The 19,979-nt window shown below is 33.8% G+C and overlaps 2 protein-coding genes across 10 annotated transcripts in view; one reads left to right on the top strand and one right to left on the bottom strand.

Annotated features, from left to right (window-relative positions):
- LOC115874725 (protein kinase C and casein kinase substrate in neurons protein 1) overlaps positions 1-6,448 on the top strand; it is a 65,675-nt gene extending 59,227 nt beyond the window's left edge. For all 6 annotated transcript variants that reach the window (XM_030889987.1, XM_030889985.1, XM_030889984.1 and 3 more), the window contains 5 exons: positions 101-221; positions 1,580-1,684; positions 1,778-1,923; positions 4,188-4,342; positions 5,727-6,448. In XM_030889987.1, coding sequence (XP_030745847.1) covers positions 101-221; positions 1,580-1,684; positions 1,778-1,923; positions 4,188-4,342; positions 5,727-5,839 — 640 coding nt within the window. In that variant the 3' untranslated portion in view covers positions 5,840-6,448. The remainder of the gene's footprint in view (positions 1-100; positions 222-1,579; positions 1,685-1,777; positions 1,924-4,187; positions 4,343-5,726) is intronic.
- A 2,319-nt stretch (positions 6,449-8,767) lies between these two features.
- On the bottom strand, positions 8,768-16,885 carry LOC115874724 (mpv17-like protein). 4 transcript variants are annotated; one of them, XM_030889976.1, is made up of 6 exons: positions 16,642-16,885; positions 16,298-16,544; positions 16,026-16,209; positions 15,869-15,957; positions 9,900-10,012; positions 8,768-9,041 (listed from the first exon to the last, which is right to left on the bottom strand). In XM_030889976.1, exons 2-6 carry the CDS (start codon positions 16,330-16,332, stop codon positions 8,788-8,790), a joined length of 675 nt encoding a protein of 224 aa, XP_030745836.1. In that variant the 5' UTR covers positions 16,333-16,544; positions 16,642-16,885; the 3' UTR covers positions 8,768-8,787. The 4 variants fall into 4 exon arrangements, with proteins under 4 accessions (XP_030745836.1, XP_030745837.1, XP_030745838.1 ...); XM_030889977.1 differs by having other exon boundaries at positions 16,298-16,473; XM_030889978.1 differs by having other exon boundaries at positions 16,294-16,544; positions 16,642-16,884.
- Positions 16,886-19,979: the final 3,094 nt, after the last annotated feature.

Here is a 19,979-nt window from a genome sequence, read left to right as displayed (position 1 = left end):
TTTTAAAATTTCGACAACAGCGCTCGGTACGGAGAATGCACTAAGCCTATACATACTCTGTATTTTTGTTTTATTTATTTGATATTTATTGATATCTTAGGCTCAATCAGATCTATGAAGAACTCTATCACACGATCAACAACGCCGATTACGAAAAGGATTTGAAATGGTGGTCGAATAATCACGGCGTGAACATGGCCATGAACTGGCCCCAGTTTGAGGTTAGTGAGCTTACTGAGGTATCGGCATGCTTGATTTGTGTGCCATGTGCCATATATTAGCGAATTGTTTGTTGTTTAGTTGACCCTGAAACTATATTTGTTTTAAGTAGACCATCAAGACATTTAAAAATGATAATAACAACATTTGAGTAAAAACTTTTAAGAGGGTTCAGAGAATTTTTTAGTATACCGATTTGGTAATTTTAGAAGTGTGGTCTAGATTTTAACGTGCAAGACAGTGATGTAGGCAACTTAATGGAAAATCAAATTTATTAAAAAGAGATAAAAGTTGGGTTGATACACTTCTTCTATGTGATATTGCCGGATTTTGCATCAAAAGTTCAAACCGCACAAGTAAATGGAAAATGTTGCATTTAGGATTGGAATCTTATTTTTCACAATTAGGTTACTCATTTTATTACAGATGGAATAGATTATAATATTTAGCTGCTGTGCTATATTATCTTCATTTCAGTAGTATATATGAAAGTTCTTAAAATAGTTTTTTTTCTACACAAATTTTCCTACAAACGTAAAAACCGGCAACACTGTATGCGCTTTTGATTTTGTCTCTCTCACTATCCACAACCGGTAATTTATATTATTCTCTGTCTTACACGTTAAAATCCAGATCACACTTCTAAAATGACCAAATCGATATAAAATCTATATGTGTTTTAAAAATGTTTTAGAATACTACTTTGAAACAGAGCTGATGAATTGATAACACTGAAATGTTTGACACAGAAAACTTAATTAATTACTTTAATTAACCTCACTTTTCCATACCCTGTGTCGCGTGGTCATCGTAGCAACATTCGAGTGAATATATCCAAGAAATAACTAATATATGTAACACTATTTTTTGTCCACGTTAGTATGTTTTTATGGCTAAAATCTAAATGTATTTCTTAAAAATGAAGTATACTCAAAAGAAATACAGACTTTATTATGTCGGAGCCTAAATCAGGCGGTCGATAATCGAATGTCACTGATATGTTTTCAACAAAAATGTAACGAATGTTTTTCTTAATTTTCTCTAAAACGGTATGGAAATTTGGAGTATAAACGGGATTATCCATTTTAGAACAAGTAAAAGTTTTTATAAAAAATGCATTTTTTCCCAAAATGTCTATAATAAAAAAGTTTTTCCACTTGTAGACGATCCCGGGACATACTGTATATATTTTCATAATATACTTAAATATGTTTCTAGACCGTTTTAGAGTTCTGAAAACTTCACGGTTAATCACCCTATATTATTTTTATACCATGAATGAACAATATATTGGCATGATTTTTCCCTATTTATTTTGTTTTCATTGTGTGTGTTTTTTTCTTGAATTGCATGTGTACAGGATTACACGGAAGAATTCAGGGACATCCACAAGGGCAAGTCCAAGGATTCGTCAACAACAGGAATTACGCTGATCAACCAGAGACCGGTCGGCGAAGATTTGCATGTAGGCTTTACTTTTTATTTTATTTTGTTTATTAACCGACGTTTGATACATGAATAACGATATAACCGAGTTTTTTTGTTTTGGATTTGCTAGGAATATTCCAACACCAAAACCAGCAGCAAAGGAAAATTACCAGCCAGCAAGCCTAACAATGCATCTGCACCGGTGACGCAGGCGCAAGAAGTTAAGGTGCAACCTAAGCCGGTAGAGAGTCCTTCAAACAGAGCGTCAACGATAACGTAAGTGAAATTTTTCAAAATTTTTACATTTTTTGAAGGGAAACTTCTTTATGCGCGATGGGAGTAAAAATTCAAGGCCGTGACACACAAGTTAGCGTAGAAATACATAGTGACGCGTAATGACCCGACGTGAATTTGTGAGCAGTCCGCGTGTTTATAAAAAATGTTGATGTTTTAATACAAATTTTGTGAAAGTTAATCAGATTGTTTATTAATTTTTGATTTACTACTTTTTTAACATTTCAAACTACACTTTTCCAAACATGTCCTTCAAATCCTTCAATTTAATAGCCGTTAGTAAAAAGTTTCACTTCAAATATGCGCACATCAGTGGCGGATACAGAGAGGGGGCCATGGGGCCCGGGCCTCCCCTAAAACCTGTAAGTTGGGTTATATATTAGCCTTTTGGGTTAAAATTTACACCCTAAAAGGCATATTTTACATTATTTTTGATTTGGGCCCCCCCTAAAATAAATTTCTGTATCCGCCCCTGGCGCACATAGTGCACACATAATTTTTAATTCACTGATCACTGATCTGAAAGTAAATAAATATTTTTAATAAGAAAAAAAATGTTAAAGTTTTTCTGTCACTTCTTCGCTGTGTATGTCGCTGGAGATCTGGACATGGAGTTGAGGGTTAATTCTAAGTTCTAAGTAATGTCCTTAAACGTTCAAATTACAACATAAGAAACCTAAATAACTTAAATATTAGTTTTTTGTTTGGAAACAACATACAATGTGTCAATTTTAAAACTTCCCACCCTTACTATCTTTCTTGCAGTTAAAAATATGAAAAATCGGAAAGCCAAGTCAATTTTATTTTTCTAAGTAATGTCCTTAAACGTTCAAATTACAACATAAGAAACCTAAATAACTTAAATATTAGTTTTTTGTTTGGAAACAACATACAATGTGTCAATTTTAAAACTTCCCACCCTTACTATCTTTCTTGCAGTTAAAAATATGAAAAATCGGAAAGCCAAGTCAATTTTATTTGTAAGGGGGATACTTTAAATGGATATTATAGCCTTTTTCTTTTAAGTCCCTAGGAGGGGTAGATGTCCCTAGAGGGGTAGATGTTTTATAATCTTAAATGGCAATGGGAGTGTGTCAAGTGGCACATCGTTCTATAGAGCGTTTAATTCTCTTTTCAGTGGTATCGTTGTTGCTTTTTGTCCAGAGGTTTACGAATAATCGCGTTTCAAAGTTGCAGAAACAATAAAACATGCCTGCTACATTGAGATTTAGGTTTTCAGGCTAGTGTGTTTACAAAAAAAGTATTGCAATGGATCTCCTTGTAATACAAATGATTAGAAGATTACGTGGCAACATGGACGTAGCCATTACATTTTTCTGGGGGGTCAAAATACTAATAAACAGAAAATATCATAAACATTAACGTTTCTTTTCTCAAATTCGAATGAGTGACAACCTCTAATCAGTTTTACGGGAGGATTTGTTAATATTCCAGCAGGACGGGGGGTGCTCCACCTCATTATTTTCTTTCGGTCCGATAGTGGTTAAACGGGAGATTTCCGGGTACATGGATTGGCCAAAGGGGACCAATTGAATGGCCTCCAAGATCACTGGATTTAACACCTTTAGACTTCTTTCTTTGGGGACATCTTAAATCCATTGTTTATAAAACTCAACCTACTGATATTGATGATTTTAAAGGGAAATTACAGCAGAATGCCGGTCAATTCCCGGTGAAGTTTTCCGAAACGTTAGGAAGGAGTTTGAAAACAGACTTTATTATTACAGGAAAATGGACAACATTTTGAACAACTTATAAGATAGGGTGTAAGCGGTGTAACTTAATCTTCTATTCATTTGTATTACAAGGAGATCCATTGCAATAATTTTTGTGTAAACACTAGCTTGAAAACCAAAATCTCAATGCAGGTATGTTTAATTGTTTCTGAAATTTTGAAACGTGATTATTCGGAAACCTATGGACAAAAAGCAACAAAGTAGGATACCACTGAAAAGAGAATTAAACGCCCTTTAAAACGATGTGCCACTTGACCCCCATTCCTATTTAAGATTGTAAGGGTGACATCTACCCCTCCCAGGGGGTTGAAAGAAAAAGGTTAAAAATATTCATTCAAAGTGTCCCCCTTACAAATAAAATTGACGTGCTTTTCCGATTTTCCATATTGTTAACTGCAAGAAAGATATTAAAGGTGGGAAGTTTTAGAATTGACACACTGTATATGTACAACATTTAGGAAGGATTTTAAATCATATTTTTGTTAATAGGAACGGTTCTACTGCTAAAGCAAACGAGTCCAATCCGTTTGAAGAAGAAGATTGGGAAAACGATGCGTTAGTTGATAACGGAGAGCCGGGAGTTCCTGTCAAAGCCTTGTACGACTATGAAGGAGCAGAGAGCGACGAACTTAGTTTTAAAACAGGTAAAAATACTATTTCCCTTCGTAATTTTGATAAACTTATTTAATATGATACGAAAACATTGAGACAGTAGTTAAATGTTGCTACAATAACTGTTTTTAATGGTTTATCTCAACTCAAACGAAATAAATTAATCTCTAAGGGCTCAAACGCACTGACGACCAGGTCGCCGCTACCTGTAATATCATTAAATCAAATGATACAACGCGCACTAACGACCACGACCAAGCCTGGCCGTTGGCTGGTCGCTGCCATGGTTATTAAAAGGTAAGGTTGTCTCGTAACTTTTGGACCAATAGGAGCGCCGTTTTTGCACACGTGCACATAGCATCACTCTGACGTAGATAGAACGTATAAAATCATAGATAAAAGGAATAAAAAATATAATGCAACCGACAAAGAGAGATAAATGGACAATACAATAAAGAAAACACACGTCAAACAACTGAAAACTATTGACGCCATACACTATAAACAATAAAGTACACAATGAATATCGATTCGGAAATGCACTGTCGGAGTGTGGGCAGTTTTTATCCCTTTATCTATGAGCGGTATCATTCCTATGACGTAGTAGATGACGTTTTCGATAATGACGGATCGAGTTACGAGACAAACTTATCTTTTAATAACCTTGGGTCGCTGCGACCAGTAGACTGCACTAAATATTATTATTTTCTGCCGCTTGTTGCCGCTTTTCTTCCAAATTAATAATTTTCAGATGAAATCGCTCAAATTCAACGCAAAATTTTCTATAAGATGTAGTGTTTTAGTGTAGTTGTTGCACACGTGCAGAAAATCCAAAGAAATAGTATACAAACTGGATCAAAGGAAAACTTAAATTTAGTTCCTTTTTTATCAAGATTCGATTCTAGTAAAAATTCAAAACATTTTTATATGACATACTCTATTTATGGTTGGTATGATACCTGTTATTATACCTTCGAGTTTCGATGGTAAAATATAAAAAAGCATATATAAGTTTCTTTTTGATCTGCCCTGTATAATCTTTTATTTCTTCCTCTACAATGTGTGAACTAACTATTATATACTAATTACCTTACTGTAATTACTATTAATATTTTAAATGCATTATTTATATAATATTAGAACATTGAATAAGCTCATGAATAGGAACTTCGCTTTTTAGTTAACTCGGATATTTTAACATTTCCGAAAACAGTATTTTCAAATTGGTAAAATGTAAAAAATCGTTAGATCTGACAACCTTGCTGAAACTGGTCGTTCATCTGGACGCACCTATATGTACGCAATATATCGACGTGGTCGCAGCGAGCTGGCCGTCAGTGCGTTTCAGCCCTAAGAACGAACAAAATTTGAAAAAAATTACATTTATTATATACCTATGTTTTTTTTTCGAAATAGGTGATGTATTTGAAAAGTTAGAGGATGAAGATGAACAGGGTTGGTGTAAAGGTAGAAAAGACGGAAGGGTAGGGTTGTATCCAGCAAATTATGTGGAATCAGTTGGACAATAGAATGATACGTTGTTTTCCAGGCGACTGTTAAAGAAAGAAAATAAACACTTATTAAGATTTCTTATTTTCTCTAATTTTGAAAATACATTGTTGAATTTGTAATTTTTGGTTTATGTATAGGTCAAAATTTTATTGTCAAATAAAAAACGTCATATCGTTCTTCTAAAGCAAACGATTGATATTTTAAATGTAAGAAATTTGAAATTTATTATATGTTTTGTTATTTATACTATTAATTTATATGGACAGGAAATTGTTTTTTTGACAATTTGAATTTGCTTTAACTATTAAATGCATTTGTTAGATTTATCAATTTTTTTTGTTTTGCGAAATTCATTATTAAATAATGGTAGCTTTAGACTAAAATATATGATTATTATTAAAGTATATAGATATAATATTGTTTTGTACAAAATGTAAAGTTTAATTTATAAACGTTCAGTACCATATAGGCAATACATAAGACTACAGTAAGATTAATACAAAGAAGTAAATTGATAGATATATATAAAACAATCGGTACATATTTACATGGCCTCTACTATGGTGGATTGGTGTGTGATAAGTGTTTTCTTTATTTACATGGCAGAAATGTAGTGGAGTACTAAATCATATAAATTAACATGGATGTTCTGATATACAGTGTCCTATGGATGATCCGTTTATTAAAAGTTTTTTCGGACAATTAATTTTTGTCAACATTATAGAGATAAATTGCTAAGATTTGGGCATTTCAGTATTTGACAAGACATTAGAATATGTTGCCAACAAAAATGCACCTATTTTAATGAATCCTTATTAATTTATATGAAATTAAAGTATGTAGAATAAATATAATGTTTTAAAAGAAACAGAGAACCAAACAAAAATAAGTTGTATACGGAAATAAGTTACTTGTATTGTTATAGGAATTGCTCAAATTAAATTGCAACTTTTAAATGGTTTTAATAAATTATTCACCTTGATACACTTCTCTGTTTCCTTTTGTAACTTATTTTTGAAAAGTTTATAGATAACGAGACTATACGCTATATATTAAGATATTCGGAAGTCAATATTTATTGAAGTAATGGAAAACTACTAATCCAGTTACTTTATTTGTTATTGTTGTTGTTTAGTAATGTAGCTAGGAAACCTTTGTCTCACTTGAGACACTGTCGTTAAAAAATAGAGATATTTAACTGGATTGGTACACTATAGTTATTCCATTAGTGAAAGTGTACATATATATTAATAAAAAATAAATATATTTTAGACATGCGTTATTTAACCCCCACCCCCCACCTTAATGCAGATGAAAAAGTTGGCTTGCAAGTCACATTTGATGCCATAGAGAGCTATATATTAGTAATTGATTATCTATTATCACAGATTAGGTATTCTATAAGTATACAGATAAAAATTTTGTCCCTAATTCGTGGTACGAAAATTGTTTTTTATGACGATGAGCAAACGACAAAGGAGTAAATTTTCTTGTGCGCAAAAATAACACCCGTTTAAGCATCGTAATAACTGGGCTGGTCAGGCGCTGTGCACAATTTTAGAGGCCATAAGTAGGCGTGCTTGTGCGCAAACTAACCTAGTGCGCGACTCCGAAAATTGGAACCAGAAAAACAATGCTGACGATAAGTTTATAATCTGTGCTATTATCAATTTACTTAAAAAAAAACGGCGTTATGGCGGCCTTAGAAATGACAAAAAATTATTAAAAAATCATAAATTCGGAACTGCCAAATTAGTGAGTAATCCGCATTACTGAAATATTTTTGTAATGTATTTTTTCGTATTTACATTTATAATAATTAGAACATTTATTAAATTAAAAATCGCCAAATACATTAAATCTTACGGATAAAATAATATCCAAAAAAAGAAAAAAATATATTTCGAAGCTTATATTTTATTTAATTAAACTTAAAAGATATCGTCCCTTAGCTAACAACACCGCTCAAGTCGAAAATTGGCGGTTTTTACATTTTAATGCCATTGGATGAAGCTGCGCATTGCGCGTCGAACCATTGGTCTCATGAAATAGATTTCGGCCAATCAGAAGCCGTAATTCAAAAAATAGTGACAGCGCTCAAGTCGGTTGGCGTCGCAATTATTATTATTGTCTATAGTTGGCTATGCGGTCCCAGGTTATCCCTGCTAATTTCGTAATATCATCGTCCAATCTCAGGTTTGGTCTTCTTCTATAGGTCTCTTAATTCCTCGTGGGTACCATGCAGGAATATTTGTAGTATATCCTGTTGTCCGTTTTTCTTGCCAGGTGTCCTGCCCATTGCCACTTGAGGGATTTGATTCTGTGGATGACATCTATTACCTGGGTCATTTGTCGAATCCACTCTATTCTATATGGTCTTTCTGAGTGATTCCCAGCATATTTCGTTCCATTGCGCGTTGTGCGACCTGCAGTTTACTTATAATGTCCGTTTTAAGTGTCCAGGTTTCGCATGCATCTTGATACACAATATCACATTCAAAGATTATATTTTTTAAATCAATTTTAACGGCATACTTATCGATATTGCTACCTCAACAGTCTTCTCCTTCACTTTTAGTCCTTTCCACCGCAAAATTGTTTGCGGTTTGTTGAGTGTAATAATTGTGAGAATATGGGATTACAAGGTTCAAAGATATTACGCAATATACCATCCTGGCAAGCGAAACCTTGGGTCGGTGTTTACATGTAAGGAGAGTAAAGAGTGAATCGCTATGGCAATCTAGTAAATCGGAGAGAGCAAAAATAAGTATTTATTGCATAACCACTTAATCCGACGCTGGATTACATGCGCTTGTGAAAATACTTGCTCTTCTATCTTTATTCAGTACATATCTTATTTTACTAAACGTGTTGACCGTACTCTTCGCACACACGAAAATCGGCACCCAAGGTTTCGCTTGCCAGGATGGTATAAAAGTAAATACTATTATTTAAAAAAATCACTTTATTGTACTTTTTCATTATCAATGATTCCATTATCTGTGTTATTGTCTAGATTTTGTCTTTTAAACCAACAAAGTACATTGATCCATGCAAAGGAACAGGCCCCAATGTAGGTTACCCTGTATACACTGGGAATTACTGAAAAATTTACAGCTTGGGCGGGTAACCAGAATAGACAATTTGCTAGGAACGTGTGTCCAAATTTTTCTTTACACTCGGCTAGTAGGTCATCTTTTCTTTCTAGAATGCTCATGGCTGAAAAAAATAAATTATTATGCAAGGTGTTATTGTAAACAAACCGTTCATTAAAATTATTTTAGGAATCTAATTTAGACTGAATGTTATGATATTCTGGTTAAAATAGCCGATTTTGGATAGTTTGGATTGATATTCAACTCTCCCGAAAAAACATTTTATAGCTTCGCAGCTTCTCACACCGGTTAGATCAAAACCAAAAATGGATTCAAGTTCATTCAGTTCAGTTCGACGAAACAATTGGGTAAAAAAAGTACTCATGACAATCAAAAAAATAAATAGGCATATACTATGAGTGTATTTGTATATGTCGGTTGTTTACGATATTCTTCGATGATGGCAGCACCGGCAGACAATACTCCAAGCCTATAGCAAACCTATAGCACAGATCATACAGATTATAAACTTAACGTCAAAAGCATTGTTTTTCGTGGTTCCAACTTTCGGAGTCGCGCATTAGTTAGGTTACTAGTTTGCGCACAAGCACGCCCATTTATGGCCTCTAAAATTGTGCACAGCGCTTGACCGGCCCAGTTATTACGCTATTTAAACGGGTGTTTATTTTTGCGCACAAGAAAATTTACTCGTTTGCTAATCGTCATAAAAAACAATTTTTCTACATCGAATTAGGGACAAGATTTTTATCTGTATACTTATAGGATACCTAATCTGTACCTATAGTGAGAACGCGCGAAATATTATTATTATTTTAAAAACACAAGTAGGAACGTAAAAATATCCTTTACAAAAAAAACATTTACAACAACTGTTACATCTAAATTAGATTCTAAAATACTTTTAATGAAGGTTTTGTGTGAAAAACATCTAAAATGATACTTTGGTATAAAAAGTACTAACAAATGTAAAATACAACTAAAAGCTGTGGCGTAAAAATAAATTGGTCAACAAGCATTTTTTTCACTATAGTCTTAACCGCTGTACCAGGTAGCTTTTTGTCCAGGAACTTGTACCTAAAAATAATGTGTAGTATAAGCAGTATTCAATGTATTTTCTTCTATTTTCTAATACAAGGCGAACCAGAGTCATATAGTATCCATGTTAAATGTTAATTGTGATTTACAAAACAAAAGAGTCCAAGACAAAATGTCAAGTGTACTTAAAAATATTGACAGGTCCTCTGACAGGCCCGAGCGTTGTCCCACTTGGGTAAAAAATGTACATGTACTGCCAAAATATAATTTTATTGCCAAGCGATTGCCAGTGATTGTTAAGAAGAAGACCGTCTATGTCTGCTATATTATTATAGTCAACTGATGCCAACGACTGCCGGTGACTGTCAAGAAAATGTACATGTAATTCCAATAGTCAGGATGATATACAGGGTGTCCCAGGCTGAGCGTGCATTAAAACCAACAACAAACTAAAAGTACAATTTAGTGATTACCACAGCCACTGTGACATAAATTGTTCAAATGTCATATAATAATGGCGGTAGCTGTCATGGAATTGAGTGATTAAAAAATTATCATAAATTATTTTTTTCAAATGGAAATCCACTTTTTTATTTTACTAGTGCATGTTATACCTAAAATGAATCGTTTTTAAGTTATTTAAGATCTAGTTTGAAAACGTATAATTTTCTTGATGTTATCTAGCTTCCTTTGACGTTAAGTGTCAAACAGTCAGACAATTTATTTCCATCTGTCAGATAACGAATTATTTGAATTTCCTACATTATAATTAATTTATTATTATAATTTTAATATTAATATTATGATATTATTAATTATTATACTGCCTGCCTTAAGAGTTTAAAAAGTGTATTTATAGAAATATATCTCTTATTTTTGCTCTTTAGTGATATCTAATAATTGATATTATTAATAATATACCGATATATGATCGAAAACAAACAAGCAAAGTTGGCTCGAGAATAATGATCGATAACATACTGCTTTTTGAACAAAGTGTCACTATATGACATAGCCAGATCTATTGTTTTACATCACTTGACGTTTAAAGTCAGGCTACTGGTTAAAATCAAGAAAAATATACTCTTTGAAACTAAATCTTAAATAACTTAAAAACAATTTATTTTAGTTATAGGAACATGTATAGTCAAAAAGTAACGAAATGAAAAGCCTTTTCACTAGTGAAATAAAAAAAGTGGGTTTCCATTTGAAAAAAATTATTTATGATAATTTTTTAATTGCTCAATTCCATGACAGCTGCGGTCATTATTACGGCATTCGAAAAATTTCATTTTTGAAATAGATAGCCACATGTCTTCCCTTTATGTGGATGTGGTAATCACTAAATTTGACGTTTAGGCTATACACATATTTGTGACAGGCAGTTTTTTTCGTTCAAAAATTTTTTTTTTCTCAAAAACGGTTAATGTTAGATATAGAATGTTTGATATCAAAAATCATAAAATTTTACAGGGAGTTTAAGTACCTACGTAATAAAAAATGGGGGCATCCATTTAAAATAAGGAAGTTGTTGTCAACTTCCGGTATTTCCGGAAATGCCGCCGTATTGAAAATATTTTTAATCGACAGATCTCGTTGTAAAACTATGATATGCAAAAAATCACCAATCTAGATATTGTCGTTCTCTAGAACTTCCAATGCACGCTCAGCTTGGGACACCCTGTATGTTGACCCCTTTTTGTTTACCAAATTATTGATATATTATATTTGTACACATATGGAAGAAATTATTATACGTAATAGTATAAAATACTACCAAAAATTATGAAAAATAATACACACACCGGAAAAATCTAGGGTTATCATTTTATTAAAGTTCTTTAAAGTTAAAAATAAAATGTTTTGAATAAACAACCACATATTTGTAGGCCGATTCTTTCTACTTCGATTAAAACAAAGTAGTCACTCTAGTTATTTCTAAATTTGGGATATTTGCAGAAGTGTTTGTGCATTTTTTGTCAAATGTATAAAAAGCACCTAATAGCATCAATTGTTCGAATTTAACCTGTACTGGCTATGTTTTTATGATAACTGGCCAGAATTCATTCAAATAACTCTGTTTAGTATTAAACGACATTATGGAGCGTAGACATCTTAACAGAGACGAAATGCTAAGGGCCATGGGTATGCTCTTAGGTATGCTCGAAGCTGGAATGCGCCAAATCGACGTAGCTGGAGCATTAAATACAACGCAAAGTGTAATATCGCGATTAAGTGCACGCTACCGTGAAAGTGGTGATGTTGCTGAAAGGCACACAGAGCGACATCGCATTACTACCCCTCAGCAAGATAATTTCTTACAATTAAATGCCGCCGCCGACCGACTCTGACAGCACTAGAGCTTAGTTTAATTATCCAGGAAACACATAATGTAACCGTTAGTCCTGACACTGTTCGCAATAGATTAAGAGAGGTCAACTTAAGAAGCAGACGCCCCTGGAGAGCTCAACCTTTAACGAGAGGAAATCGAGAGGTACGATATTTGTGGACTCAAGATCATGTTCAGTGGTCGAATGAACAATGGGCCAATGTTCTCTTCACGGATGAGTCACGCTTTGGAATTCATCCGGATACGAGAAGGCTTAGGGTATGGACAGAACCGGGACACTTATTCGGTTGGATCATGTTCAGGAAGTGCACCCTTATCAAGGTGGAACAGTTATGATCTGGGGAGGAGTCCAGTTAGGCCGTAAAACCGATCTCGTTTTTCTTGAAAGGTTTCTAACAGGAATCACATATCGTGATTTAATTCTTGAGCCTGTCGTGTTACCATATGCCAATGATTTTGGGAGAAACTTCATTTTGATATACATCATAGTTGTGTTGCTATTATTTGGTTGCAACAATTTTAAAATATTTACTGGTATTATTGTTTTAAAATACAAATTATACGAGGAATAAAAACAAAATAGTTAATTTAGGACAAAGGTTTCTTAAATAGCACAAATTCTTTCAAAATTTTAAAAACAAGAAAATAAAGTAATAGCCTTGTTTATAGTTAAAAAATATAAAAAAATATCAGTTTGTACAATCAAACCAAACTTGATAAGCGCCAATTTCATACTTTTAGAATTTTACAATATTATAGTAGTAGGTCTAAGATAGGAACTATCGGAAACAAGAAATAGCCATCTTATCTGATAGTCAAGCAGCGTTAAAGGCGATCAACTCAGTATCAATCAATTCGAAATTGGTCAAAGAATGCATAGAGAAGCTGAATAAATTAATAAAGAAAACAAAGTCCTCCTACAGTGGGTGCCTGCTCACCAAGGGATAGAAGGCAATGAAAAAGCAAATAATCTAGCTAGGAAAGGAGCGAACACTCCACTAACTGGACCAGAACCGTTCTGCTTTCCAAGTGGTAACCAACTCAAGGCGGAACTCAAGAACTTGGAAGATTCCATCCGCAACCTGGAATGGAAATCTTGCAATGGTCTAAGACACTCGAAGAAGTTTCTGAGGGGCTTATGATCAAGAAAAATCACAGATCTTCCTGGGTCTGAGTAAGAACAATCTTCGGATTGTCACGGGGTTTTAACAGGACACTGTCTCCTCAATGAACACCTCAGTAGATTGAAACTAAGAAGAAACGGCGAATGCAGATTCTGTGGGGAAGATGGTGAAACACCAGTACACCTCATCACTGAGTGCGCCGAGACGACAACCATTCGTGCCATGTACGACTGATATTGGAGATGGAGAACTACCCTCTATAAAACCGTCCCAGATACTGGCTTTTGTCAAAGCCCTGGGACTGTATGATGAGTTATGATTCAAGAAAGGGGGACACAATGGATCTGTAAGGTCGAAGTGATTAACCCCCCTCCCACTCATTCTAAAAATTCTAGTAGTAGGTCTAACTGGTCCTTACAAAATGTATAAACTCTGCACGGCAATAAGTTGTTAAATCCTATGATATATGCCTAGTAAAAACATAGAATACACGGCAAGAACCTGATTGAATTACCAGCCGTCCAGTGCTCTCCTGTAAAATCACTGAAATGGCGCTTATCATGTTTTTCCCTTGAACCTTTCATACGACATTGATATCAGTCTGCCATTTTTTTTCAGAAGTATTTTTTCTGTATATTTAGATGTGGATTGACTTTCAAACAAAATACGGACAGTAATGTTAATTTTTTCGTCTCCAACTTACTAGTTCGCCATAGCAATTTATTCCTATAATAATTGTAAACACCGGCCCAAGAGGCTTGCCGATAGGGTATACAATACCAAATTTCAAAATTATGAACTATAAAAAACTCCCGAAGACAAATTCACTAGTCTTAATCAGTCTTTACTACTTGGAATGGAATCTTATTTTATAAAAAATAACAAATACACCGGAATAAATATTCAACATATACATTATACTGATTACAAAATTTTGTACTTAATTTCTACAAAAAAAAATATTGTAGACTATTCTTAGATTATCACATATTTGTATATTTTAGGTATATAAACTGGCACATTCCAGTAGTCGCAACTAGATATCAATATACCTTTCGCCTCCAAACTCTTCGTAAATATTGCTCCACTGTATAGAAGCTGTCACAACTTTAATAACATTGCTGTCCACTACACACTAGATTGGTTTCAGCACTCGCTCACATCTTTCAAAGGTGTACTGGATGAAATACTAAAAGACTCTTTTATGCTGAAGAATATCGCGATTAAGTGCACGCTACCGTGAAAGTGGTGATGTTGCTGAAAGGCACACAGAGCGACATCGCATTACTACCCCTCAGCAAGATAATTTCTTACAATTAAATACCGCCGCCGACCGACTCTTACAGCACCAGAGCTTAGTTTAATTATCCAGGAAACACATAATGTAACCGTTAGTCCTGACACTGTTCGCAATAGATTAAGAGAGGTCAACTTAAGAAGCAGACGCCCCTGGAGAACTCAACCCTTAACGAGAGGAAATCGAGAGGTACGATATTTGTGGGCTCAAGATCACGTTCAGTGGTCGAATGAACAATGGGCCAATGTTCTCTTCACGGATGAGTCACGCTTTGGAATTCATCCGGATTCGAGAAGGCTTAGGGTATGGAGAGAACTGGGAAATTTTATTCGGTTGGATCATGTTCAGGAAGTGCACCCTTATCAAGGTGGAACAGTTATGGTCTGGGGAGGAGTCCAGTTAGGCCGAAAAACCGATCTCGTTTTTCTTGAAAGGTTTCTAACAAGAACCACATATCGTGATTTAATTCTTGAGCCTGTCGTGTTACCATATGCCAATGATTTTGGGAGAAACTTCATTCTCATGCATGACAATGCACGGCCTCATACAGCCAGAGTGGTAAGTGAATTTATCAATGCTCATCAATGAAACATCTTACCCTGGCCGGCACAATCTCCTGACCTCAACCCCATCGAGCACGTATGGGACGCGGTCCAAAGAAGAATTTTGAGAATAGGTATGCCTCTTGAAACTTGTAGGGATCTGGTTCGGGCCGTGAATGCAGCGTGGCAGGTTGTACCTCAAGAAGAGATCGACAACCTGATCAGGAGCATGGAGAGACGATGAGGGGCTGTAATGAACAGTAGAGGAGGCCATACCCTTTATTGAGTAAAAATGATTTTATCTTTTTTTTTTAATTCACAGTTTAGAATAAAAAAAAATGTGTGTATTTTTTGGAGTTCAATAAAAATCAAGGTAAATTTGAAAAATTCGGTAAATTTCGCATTTTTATTTCCAATACGTCCTGTAAACTATTTGTTTATTTTAATTTTATTATATCAGAAATGCAAATAATAAAATTACTGACGATAGCTGGATAAAATTGTAATATCCCTAGACTTTTCCGTTGTGTGTAGTACAAAACGACTCTTTAAAGGTTCATAAGCTTACTATAATATACTTACCATAGTGATACTAACGGACCACCAATTGATGTTCCATAAATGGCATATCTACCAATAGTCGCCGTATCCAATGGTTTACTAGGTTTTTCCTAAAAAATATAAATAAAAGATGAAAATCATTTACAATTTCAAAATTCAAAAATAACATAATTCTTACCAAAAACTTTTTATTTATCGTTTGTTGAGAAGTTTCAGCAGCTACACATAATGTGCCATACACTATACAATTGCCTAACACAGGACGCTTTTCTAAAAATGTCCTAAACAATACTACTAATTTACTCATTTTGTTATTTATTGAGTTTTGTATATCTTTATAATATACAGCTTCCAGTCCTAATCTAAAAATTAATATTCAATGGGTATACCAAATATAAAAATGCTCATAGGAATGCAGGTCAAAGACCCATTTTTGTAATATATACTTATTTTTTCAAGTTTAACAGGTGTCCGTCTTGTTTCATTAATTTTAAATCTGTACACGGTGATTTACTACAATTACATGTGGGTTCAATTTTGAAACATCTCACAATCTTTTGTTTGACATATTTGAAACTAATGTCAGTTGTTCCGTTTATACGGGCTTAATATTGAATCTAGTCGACCTTGAATTATATTAGGCTGATAAATATAAAAAGTAGAATTAACATGCACAGTTATGTGTTGTTCTTCTAATCTACAATTAAATAATAAAATACGTTATAATTTTATATATCGTAATAAATTATTATAATTTAATATGCATTTTAAAATAGAAGAAAAAAATATCTTACCCAGCACATAAAAACGATAGGATGTTCTGAACATTAAAAAGAGTTTTAAATTTTATGGGACATATTGGTTTTGATTATACTGTTGTCTACAATTGGAGCTCCACGTAACCTTTTGGATCATTTACATGTTAGATTCGGAGTCATATTGAATAATTAGAGTTAATTGTTAAATATACAGGATGCCCCAAATAAATAAAATTTAAGCATTTGTTTTTATGCTGTTAGCGCTATGGGCTATGGGATTCAGTGAAATAACTTTAATGACTAGATCTGTTGCTTAATAAGTCAAAGTAAATACTACTTTACGTACGAACAAACAATATACAGGGTATAAATGAATAAATGCAACAAAATTCAGGTGATAAACACAAAATAGAAAAATAAAAATATACGTAGGCGTCATTAATCCAATAGCGAATTTAGGTAAAATTTTAATTCTACTAATTTTGAAAAAAACTGTGTGTACCCTATGTGCGCATATTTGAAGTGAAAATTCTTACTAACAGCTATTAAATTGAAGGATTTGAAGGACATGTTTGAAAAAGTTTAGGTTGAAATGTTGAAAAAGTAATATTAAATTTGAATCGTCTTCAGAAAATTTGTATCAAAATGACCGTCTGTCTGTCTGAGGACTCCATTCGGGTACCTCTATCCACGTGCCCAGTTTGGTTCCAATCGACCCATAATTAAGAAAACTCCTGATGCTTTCGTCCATTTAGCGGAATCGGTTCGAAACGTCGAGGGCATCATCCTATAACCTGTCCCCAATTATGCTGAAATCGACCCTCATTTTCTTTAGTATCAAATCCTTAGTCCCACCCTGATAAAGATGTAAACGAAATGTCGGTGGTATCCAACTTTGCAGGGTGGGACCGTGTGCATCGTCGCTCGCATACCTACCCACCAAATTTGGTCGCGATCAGACGACATCAACTTTTGACATTTCTTAGGTCAAAACAAACCAAGTCACAGTTACACGTCTCGTACATGGTCAAGTTGACCTTGGTCCAATCTATCGACATACCAAATTTCATTTAAATCGGACGATTTAAATGAAATTTAAATCGAAAAAGTTTCACTGCAATAAAAAATTCTGAGGCCTAAGTCACTTTCAACTTTGTTGTCTCTACTTATTTTCGCAACATAAAGCAACTAACAAATCAGGAATAAAATTCAGTAAGACCTGCTAACCTCTTAAACCATAATTTACTTATAGCGAATGCTATTGGTAAATTAATTTTTGCCCCTAAAAGGATCTAGAACTAACCACGTGTAGGAAAAAACTGCACTAGTTCATTGTCAATGGTGCACGACAACCTATGGCGACAACTGATGAAGTTGGGCAGCACGCGCATTAATTCCTGTCCTCCTTTCACGCAGTTGAGCAGCTCTGAACTGTTCAAGAACGCGATACTCTCACTCCATTCAATTGAGTCATAAAGTTCCAGAACTGTTCTGCGCCATATGGAGGCACCAGGCTATCGCGCACCGCTCCTTTCAGAACCGTTCTCGAGTAGCCCCAGGGTGTAAAGCCCGGAACTCGAAGTTCGCGAATGGAGGACAGCAAATGCTACGTGCGGCACAGTGACTACGTGCCGTATACGGTCAAGTTGGCCTCGGTCCAATCTATCGACTAGGGTTCAGAACCGAGAAATTCCTATGTCGAAAGTACCGGGAATCCCCGGTTCTTTTGAGATATCAAAGAACCGGGATTTGAAGTTATTAATTCCCGGTTCTTTCGGTACTTTCGGGACTCGGTAATAATAATTAAAAACATATTTTTTGTTACGTGCGAAAGACTTTTGATACTTTCTAGCGATCGAAATCAAACTCTCCTAAATAAGTAGTGATGCTATCCCTTACTGTTCTTACTTCTGAAGTTGATTTGAAGTTTCTTTAATATTTCTATATTAGCAATTATTGAAGTTTAAATATGTTATTTTATTATTTAGTATAACATTGCTGAATGTATTAGTTATATTTTTTGTGATGTTTCTATAGTCATTTGCATCTTTTAACAAAAATACCCTGCGAAGATATTGAACATATATATTCCGCAACAAAATATTAGATCGATATGGACAATAACTATAATACATTTTAATTTGAAGTTAATTGATATATCAAATTATTAATTAATCAAGTATAAATTTAACTGTCTTGCTACTTATAATAAACATAACAATTAATATCAGAGCCGATAAGTACTATTTTATAGAAGAGCATGTCGATGCCGAATAAAATTAATACATCTACCGTATGATCAGGAGGTCAAGCTCTAGACGTCATTTACTAAAAATTGACAAAACTTGTAAAAATTAACACTAATTATAGAAAGATAAAAAAGAGTAGAACGTTTCCACACTCACAAATCAATGGTATTTTGATATACATCATAGTTGTGTTGCTATTATTTGGTTGCAACACTTTTAAAATATTTACTGGTATTATTGTTTTAAAATACAAATTATACGAGGAATAAAAACAAAACAGTTAATTTAGGACAAAGGTTTCTTAAATAGCACAAATTCTTTTAAAATTTTAAAAACAAGAAAATAAAGTAATAGCCTTGTTTATAGTTAAAAAATATAAAAAAATATCAGTTTGTACAATCAAACCAAACTTGATAAGCGCCAATTTCATACTTTTAGAATTTTACAATATTATAGTAGTAGGTCTAACTGGTCCTTACAAAATGTATAAACTCTGCACGGCAATAAGTTGTTAAATCCTATGATATATGCCTAGTAAAAATATAGAATACACGGCAAGAACCTGATTGAATTACCAGCCGTCCAGTGCTCTCCTGTAAAATCACTGAAATGGCACTTATCATGTTTTTCCCTTGAACCTTTCATACGACATTGAAATCAGTCTGCCATTTTTTTTTCAGAAGTATTTTTTCTGAATATTTAGATGTGGATTGACTTTCAAACAAAATACGGACAGTAATGTTAATTTTTTCGTCTCCAACTTACTAGTTCGCCATAGCAATTTATTCCTATAATAATTGTAAACACCGGCCCAAGACACTTGCCGATAGGGTATACAATACCAAATTTCAAAATTATGAACTATAAAAAACTCCCGAAGACAAATTCACTAGTCTTAATCAGTCTTTACTACTTGGAATGGAATCTTATTTTATAAAAAGTAACAAATACACCGGAATAAATATTCAACATATACATTATACTGATTACAAAATTTTGTACTTAATTTCTACAAAAAAAAAATATTGTAGACTATTCTTAGATTATCACATATTTGTATATTTTACAATAGGTATATAAACTGGCACATTCCACTAGTCGCAACTAGATATCAATATACCTTTC

This window comes from Sitophilus oryzae, unplaced genomic scaffold (genome assembly GCF_002938485.1).
Source record: "Sitophilus oryzae breed Bouriz unplaced genomic scaffold, Soryzae_2.0 scaffold_1297_pilon_pilon, whole genome shotgun sequence".
Lineage (NCBI taxonomy): Eukaryota > Metazoa > Arthropoda > Insecta > Coleoptera > Curculionidae > Sitophilus > Sitophilus oryzae.
This window is presented reverse-complemented; position numbering and strand designations above follow the sequence as displayed.

Bases quoted from the DNA above. Each gene is read 5' to 3' on its own strand.
- LOC115874724 (XM_030889976.1), bottom strand. From the start codon at position 16,332: ATGAAACAAGACGGACACCTGTTAAACTTGAAAAA. The intron at 15,958-16,025 runs GTAAGAATTATG...TATATTTTTTAG, and splicing joins CGATAAATAAAAAGTTTTTG to GAAAAACCTAGTAAACCATT. The intron at 9,042-9,899 runs GTTAGTACTTTT...TATTTTTTTCAG, and splicing joins TTTAGTTGTATTTTACATTT to CCATGAGCATTCTAGAAAGA.